Source organism: Mus caroli, chromosome 16 (genome assembly GCF_900094665.2).
Source record: "Mus caroli chromosome 16, CAROLI_EIJ_v1.1, whole genome shotgun sequence".
NCBI classification, from domain to species: domain Eukaryota; kingdom Metazoa; phylum Chordata; class Mammalia; order Rodentia; family Muridae; genus Mus; species Mus caroli.
Genome location: NC_034585.1, coordinates 28,183,894 through 28,191,619, shown reverse-complemented (window position 1 = coordinate 28,191,619; position 7,726 = coordinate 28,183,894). Strand labels below are relative to the sequence as shown.

The 7,726-nt window shown below is 44.2% G+C and overlaps 1 protein-coding gene across 9 annotated transcripts in view; it reads left to right on the top strand.

Moving 5' to 3' along the window:
* Window positions 1-7,726, top strand: part of Acap2 (ArfGAP with coiled-coil, ankyrin repeat and PH domains 2) — a 105,847-nt gene that overhangs the window by 40,099 nt on the left and 58,022 nt on the right. For all 9 annotated transcript variants that reach the window (XR_003835141.1, XR_003835142.1, XM_029470651.1 and 6 more), the window contains exons 2-3: window positions 816-873; window positions 6,897-7,016. Coding sequence is in view for 7 of the 9 variants with exons in the window: in XM_029470651.1 (XP_029326511.1) it covers window positions 816-873; window positions 6,897-7,016 (178 nt within the window). In the remaining 2 variants the exon portion in view is untranslated. The remainder of the gene's footprint in view (window positions 1-815; window positions 874-6,896; window positions 7,017-7,726) is intronic.

Sequence of the window (7,726 nt, the reverse complement as noted above, 5' to 3'; positions counted from 1 at the left end):
CCAGTGTTGGGGTGCAGCCTGGGGCAGCATCAGTTGTCCCAGTGTTGGGGTGCAGCCTGGGGCAGCATCAGTTGTTTTCTCTCTGCCGTTAAGAGCCTTGGGCTCACTGCTTGCTTGCTTCTTTTTGTATCCTTTACCCTTTGCAGAGTTTTCAGTATTAACATTATACTGACAGGAGATAAACTATGCTTATTTTTATTTCTCGTAGTAAAATTGATTGCTAGTGGGGCTCTTTGGTTATGTACTTCATCATCTACAAATCAGAGTTGGTTAAGGCTCCACTATTTAAACAATTTACTCTTTTTCTTTTTTGAAATTAGGATTTCGGTGATTTTATTTGATTGGTGTCCTTTCTCTGTATTTTATGCCCTTGCTTACATACTCTTAATCAAATTTTCAAAATACACAGGACAATTCAGAATATTGTTACTAATTTGAATGGTGTTAGTGATGAAATGTAAGTTAGCCTGGGGGTGGCAGGTGGCTTGGCCTTAAGCCCACTTCTCCTCCTCTTGAGGACGCGGACATTGTGTCAGAAGGCTCGACTGTCTCAGCTCCAGCTCAGGGCATCTGACGCCTCTGGCTTCTGTGTGTACTCATGTAATTGTGCACCTACATACATGTACTTACAGATGAATGTTAAAGCTAGCCTACTCATTTTACGATCTGTGCTACTGTGTTATTGTCACGTTTACATAAAGGATAACTTTTAACCATTTGTATCTATGTTCTCACTTAGAATGAAAATCTGTTTCTCAAGAGTAAAGAGACCTATAAAGAAATGGACTAACTTGTCTTCTATCCCATTCTCCTAGGGCTGCTTTGGAAGAGGTAGAAGGAGACGTGGCTGAGCTGGAACTAAAACTCGACAAGGTAAGCTTTCCCTTTAAGTCTGCAGAACATTGACTCGTCCCTCCCGTGAGGAGCGGTTAGCGCCCCCCACAGAGGCTGGTTTATGTACCTGGGATCTCTGTGACGAGAGGCGCTGGCATCCTGGCTTGCTGCATGAGGAAATGAAGGCTACATATGTTGCGTAGCTTGCTGGTTCCAAGACGAGTTGTCCACGCCTCACTTCAGAACCTCTCAGAGCTTTCTTTATGTTGTTAGAAGTTTGTTCCTGTCTTCTCCATCCAAAAGATCTGAGTTTCTTTTCAGATATTTAATGGATTCCATATATCACCTGGATGATCCTTGTTGTAAGTTTCAGTGTGGCTAGGCTCAGATGCAAATGCAATTAAAATTGTTCATTTCATTTTTAAGCAAATTCCAGAAATGCTTAAAGTACTTACACAGGCATCATCTGGGGGTCATTGGGCAGCATTTTATCAAAATTCTGGAATTCTAAAGACTTTCTTTGCCAAAAGGGACTCAGAATGTGAGGAAACTAGCATCATTTAAAATTGCCCTTTGACCCTTGCCTTTTCTCCATTCTCAAAGAGCCATAGTTATTTTCTGTGTCTCTGGGTTAAGCTCTTCAATCCTTATAAAATAAATGTAGCTGTTCAAGTTGTTAAGCTATTATCTTTTTGCCTTGGAGTTTTGGGGTACCAGAGAGTAGAACACGAGGGACATGGGGTGGGGATCATTATTGGTGGCAGCAGGAAGGACTTAGGGGGTGTTGCCTTCAGCTCACAGGTTCCCTCACATTGTGCAGGACAAGTTCTGCTTATTAGGTATCATGGTAAGTCGCACCAGTGACCAACTGAACTTGCTTGATGACTTAGTTCATGCTTAGTTTGCATGCATTGTATACTGCCAGCAGTGGTGTTCTGTCTTGTGACTCATGCTCTCTGAGTGTTGGCGTTCATGGTCGGGTTATCCATTCTGTGAGGTGTTCTGCTGTTTGCCACACCACAGTGTCTCACTGTTACCACCTAGATCTGACTCTTATGTCTACCACGTCTGTTCTCAGGTGCACTTGGCTTATGTTGCCTGTCTGTGTAGCAGATTCCTTTGAATCTCAGCTCAACTTCCACCAAACTTTTTTCTTTCTTTCTTGGTTTACATCATTTCTTGAATGCACATTCTTTTAAGCTACTACAATATTATAATTTTAATTTTTGTAGCAGAGCCTTGAGTTTGAGAGCACAGAGCCTGGAGCTGCCGAGTTTTGCAGGAGTCTATCATGTAACTAAGTTACATAGTTTTGGGCAGATTCCTCCACTTTTCTGGGCCTTGGTTCCTTACTTTTCAAACCAGGGAAAATTAGGGCATTTGTCTCCCTAACAGAGGTGTTAAAAGAATGACACAAGATGTTTCATCATTTGTAAAGGTCTTGGTCTTGAGGTGAGGTGTGTGTTGGAAGGCTTTGTCACACATGTGACACAGTCTTTCATTGCTGTGCACCCTTTTGTGTTTTATTAGTTCAGGGGCATAGATAAGTGACTTCCTCTATACCGCTCAGCTATAGGGTTTAGTCTGTGTAGATGTTTTCATGTTCTTTTAGGTGGGCCTGGGTGTGAAACCTTTTGTACACATTTCACAAACAAATGGCCTGTCCACTGTGTGCAATTTTACATACTTCTCAATCTGTACTATTAGAACGCATCTTACCATGTGCCCGGCAGCCAGTTTGCTCCCTCTCAGTGGTGGCCCTAAAGCACACATTCACTCAGAGGCTGCCACGGGCATCTGTTGTCCAGCTTGGAGTCTGCCTGGTTTTCCTCTCACTCATTTCATTTTAAATGTTAAAAGACTTGAGGCATCTGGGACCCCCAGATCTTTGGATTCCAGGATCTGCATGGATTCTCTTCACTCCTCAGCTCTTTCAAAATTTCTTTTGAACCCCAAGCACAGTTGTCGGAGACTTGCTGTCCCGACTTGTAGCGGGAGAGTTTCTTCTACTGTGTCAGTGGGGAGACTGTCATAATCCCCATTTCTTGTCTTCTGTCATCCCGATCGTCTCCAGTGGGCAGTTTAATCTGATCCCACACTTTGACCATTATTTTTAACTAGACATCACGCTTCTGAGAACAGAGTTCATCTGAGAACTGGGTACCAAGCATCTGACCCAATGACATCACCCACGTCCTCCTTCATGGAAATCTGTATCACGCACATGTAGTTCAGGACCTTGTCAGGTCTGTCAGGATGAAGGCAATCTACAGCTGACTGAAGAACTGTCTCCCTCTTAGTGGTCATCATTGGTAGATTGCGTGCTTTCAGACATACTGGTGAGAAACTCCGTGAATAATTCAGGCCATTTTCTTAATGCCGTAAATACCAAGATCTGGATCAGAATAATCGTAATCCAGGGCAGGCCGGATGTACAGCCTGGCACAGCCACAGGCATCAGCCTCACACAGGCCAGGCCAGGAATGGGCTGGGGGCAAGGTGGGTGGCAGCATTTTTGAATTATCTATCTATCTATCTATCTATCTATCTATCTATCTATCTATCTATCTATAGTTTGGGCGGGACAAACTGGGGGACATTGTAGATGCCACTGATGGTAGCAGCTGCCCTGCATGAGCACAGGATGTCTAGTTAGCCACAAATAACGTCACTACTGTCATCCTCTGTGGATCATTTTAAAATTTATTTCATTATACTTTTAGGGGAGATCATTTTTTTTTTTCATTGAGATAAAATTCACCTAACTTAGCTAGAGAAAGTACCCAAGGAGCTAAAGGGATCTGCAACCCTATAGGTGGAACAACATTATGAACTAACTAGTACCCCGGTGCTCTTGTCTCTAGCTGCATATGTATCAAAAGATGGCCTAGTAGGCAATCACTGGAAAGAGAGGCCCATTGGACTTGCAAACTTTATATGCCCCAGTACAGGGCCAAAAAGTGGGAGTGGGTGGGTAGGGGAGTGGGGGGCAGGGTATGGGGGACTTTTGGGATAGCTTTGGAAATGTAAATGAGGAAAATACCTAATAAAAATATTTTAAAAATTCACCTAATGTAAAGAATGTATTTTAAAATGGTTTTTAGTGTAGTCACGATGTTGGACGTCATTACCTTGGTCTAATTCCAGGACATTTCCCTCTTCCCCAAAGAGGAGCCTGCTGCAACTTCTAGGTTCCCTCTGTCCTGTGAATCCTGAGCTAGTTTCTGTCTCTGTGCAGCGGAGGGTCTGCCTCCCCGTGGGCAAGCTTTCTCACTGATACTTGTCCCGTGGGCAAGCTTTCTCACTGATATCTCACTGATCCTTGTCCCGAGGGCGAGCTTTTTCACTGATCCTTGTCCTGTGGGCAAGCTTTCTCACTGATATCTCACTGATCCTTGTCCCGCGGGCGAGCTTTTTCACTGATCCTTGTCCCGCGGGCGAGCTTTCTCTGTCTCTCTCGTCTGAATAGTTTTAATCAGTGGGAGCATGTATCATTCATGTAACATTGGCTGCTTTCACTTAAGACAAGTAAAACAAAGTAAGCATGCTTATACTTTTTAATTATTGAGGCAAGAGTCTCATTTTATTGTCTAGGCTAGTTTTCAACCCCCCATGCTAGTGATTCTCCTGCCTCAGGCTCTTAGAACTATGCTGCAGGCACCACTATGCCCAGTAGGCTCCCCTTGTGTGAATCTTAATGATGTAATCTGCACCATGAAGGTACAGTGTGTTTGGTATAGCTTCAGTTTCCTGAGATGCCGGATGCCTTTCCCTCGCCTGCTTTCTAAGACTGACATGGTGTTCTGCTTGGTTGAAATGGTTTTATCTCTCTTTCCTAGTCTAGAAGCAACCTGCTCTTTTGCAGTAATAAACGTATCTTTTACTGTGCAAACCCTCAGCTGCCTCTCTCCTTTCCCTTGCCACCTCTGCTTTCTATAAAGCAAAACAGAAACAAGGATCAGTGAGAAAGCTCGCCCGCGGGACAAAGATCAGTGAGAAAGCTCACCCGCGGGACAAGGATCAGTGAGAAAGCTTGCCCACAGGACAAGGATCAGTGAGAAAGCTTGCCCACAGGACAAGGATCAGTGAAAAAGCTTGCCTGCGGGACAAGGATCAGTGAGATATCAGTGAGAAAGGTTGCCTACGGGACAAGGATCAGTGAGAAAGCTTGCCCACAGGACAAGGATCAGTGAGAAAGCTTGCCCACAGGACAAGGATCAGTGAGAAAGCTCGCCCACGGGACAAGGATCAGTGAGAAAGCTTGTCCACGGGACAAGGATCAGTGAAAAAGCTCGCCAGCGGGACAAGGATCAGTGAGATATCAGTGAGAAAGCTTGCCCACGGGACAAGGATCAGTGAGAAAGCTTGTCCACGGGACAAGGATCAGTGAGAAANCGGGACAAGGATCAGTGAGATATCAGTGAGAAAGCTTGCCCACGGGACAAGGATCAGTGAGAAAGCTTGTCCACGGGACAAGGATCAGTGAGAAAGCTTGCCCACGGGACAAGGATCAGTGAGAAAGCTTGCCCACGGGACAAGGATCAGTGAGAAAGCTTGCCTGCGGGACAAGGATCAGTGAGAAAGCTTGCCCACAGGACAAGGATCAGTGAAAAAGCTCGCCAGCGGGACAAGGATCAGTGAGATATCAGTGAGAAAGCTTGCCCACGGGACAGCATGCACTTGCAGTTGCTTTGCTGAGGTAGTTTTTTGTGGTCTCTCTGGATAGAAGCTTCTTGTGGGTTCGTACCATATCATTGTTACATATTACACAGATGAGGAAAAGGTTTGTTAAATTGAGGTCACCTAGACCCTCCTAGGTGGCATTAGGATTTGAATCTGAATAGATCTACCCGAAAATCCTGTTTTAATCATACTGTACTATATATTAGCCTCTCCTTTTAATTTAATTAATTTTGATATTTAATTTGTTGAGTAACATTACCTACCTGGAACAAAATTCGTAGGCAAAGAGGTGTATTGTACCCAGTGAGAGTTGTTCACTGTCTGTTCCTTTGCTAGAGAAGCACTCTGATCTAGGTTTTATGCATTCTTGCAGCCATTTTCTAAGCATGCAAAAGGATTTCCATTTCAATAAAAACATTAGTACTTTTAGAAGTCTGATTTTTCCCTATGTTTTGGATGCTATTGTTACCCGTGGTAGAGCTGTCTTTATTTTTGGTGTTAGGGATTGTATTTGAGCCTCAGGCATACAAGGCAGCCTCTACAAGCAAGCTGCAGCCTAGCTAAGTGTATCTGACCACAGTGCTTGTGCACACTACATAGGTATCACATGGTCTGTGTATCTGATGACAGTGATGTGCACACCACACAGGTATCACATGGTCTGTGTTTCTGATCACAGTGCTTGTGCATACCACACAGGTATCACATGACTGAGCCACAGTGAAGGCATAAATGAGGGAGAAGGAGCCAGAGAGACTGGTGCAGGCTCAGTTCTGAGGCTTTACACAGTGCCCAAAACAGGCATTGGGGAAGAAATCCTTTTTTTTTCTAGTGGTCCCTAGCAGAGGTTGTTTAATCATCTCAGACATCTGTCTGATGGCGGCGTTGGTGGCGTGCCCCTGAGCAGCATGATTCCGGTGTATGCAGCTTTGCCCCAGGCTCCCACAGTCCCATCTAGTCACATTGTCACCACGCTGCCGCCCCTTACCCCTTCCTTTCTTTTACCACGTAGTTTTTTGTGTGTGTGCCAGGAACTGAACTCTGGGCTTCGCATGTGGGCAAGTGCTCTAATGCTGAGCTCCGTCCTGGCTCCTCTTCTAGGAGATGTAATAAACACTTATGAGCTTAAATCATGGATTTGAATTTGACTTGATGTTGTCAGATCGCCTCTGGGTTCTAAAACGTTGGCTTTTTGGAGGTAACTTTTCCCGTGCATTTACTATGTAAAAGCAAAGGAAAAATTCTCTCAACAATTTCTAGTTTTTGATGAACTGTAATTTGTATTGAATAGGCTATCTCATGTAACAACGGCCAACCCTTCTTCAGTGAAGGCACTACATGATCACTCCCTTCTCATCCCTTCTTTTTTTCTTTTTCAGCTTGTGAAACTGTGTATCGCGATGATTGACACTGGCAAAGCCTTTTGTGTTGCAAATAAACAGTTCATGAATGGGATCCGAGACCTGGCCCAGTATTCTAGCAATGATGCTGTGGTTGAGGTTGGTATCACTAAAATTATGGGTACAGTGATGGGCGCAACAGAACAGCATGTGATTGTGCGCTAACTTAACCTTATTGACGATTACAGCAAATGGAAAAGCCCAGCAGAAGAGCTGCCATTCCTTGGAGCCATGTTCTGTAATTCCTGTTGTTTTCTGTTAATTTGATTTTTTTTGTTTGTTTGTTTGTTTGCTTGCTTGTTTGTTTTGGAGACTGGGCTTCTCTGTGTAGCCTTGGCCATTCTAGAACTTGATCTGCAGACTGTCCTGGCCTTGAACTCATAGAGATCTGCCCACCTTGGCCTCCTGAGAGTTGAGATTTAAAGGTGTGGGGCCACCACTGCCCAGCCTTCTGTTTTTTTAAGTAATTGTACATTAACGTTTGATTTGTTGTGTGCATATGTAGCACCACTGCTCGAATCTTGCTTTACAGTATTCAAGTTTACATTCAGCTAGGTGAGCTGATGTAGCTGCCAGTGGTCAGGGACAGAAACAGGTCACCAGTAGTTGACTGTGTGGTGGGCAGAGTATTAGCATGCTAAGAACAGGACCCAACTGTATACTTGGTGTGTATGTATGGTTAGCCTGTTGTCCTGGATTAGCTCGGATCCCTTTCCTTCTTTCTTTCTTTCTTTCTTTCTTTCTTTCTTTCTTTCTTTCTTTCTTTCTTTCTTTCTTTCTTTCTTTCTTCCTTCCTTCCTTCCTTCCTT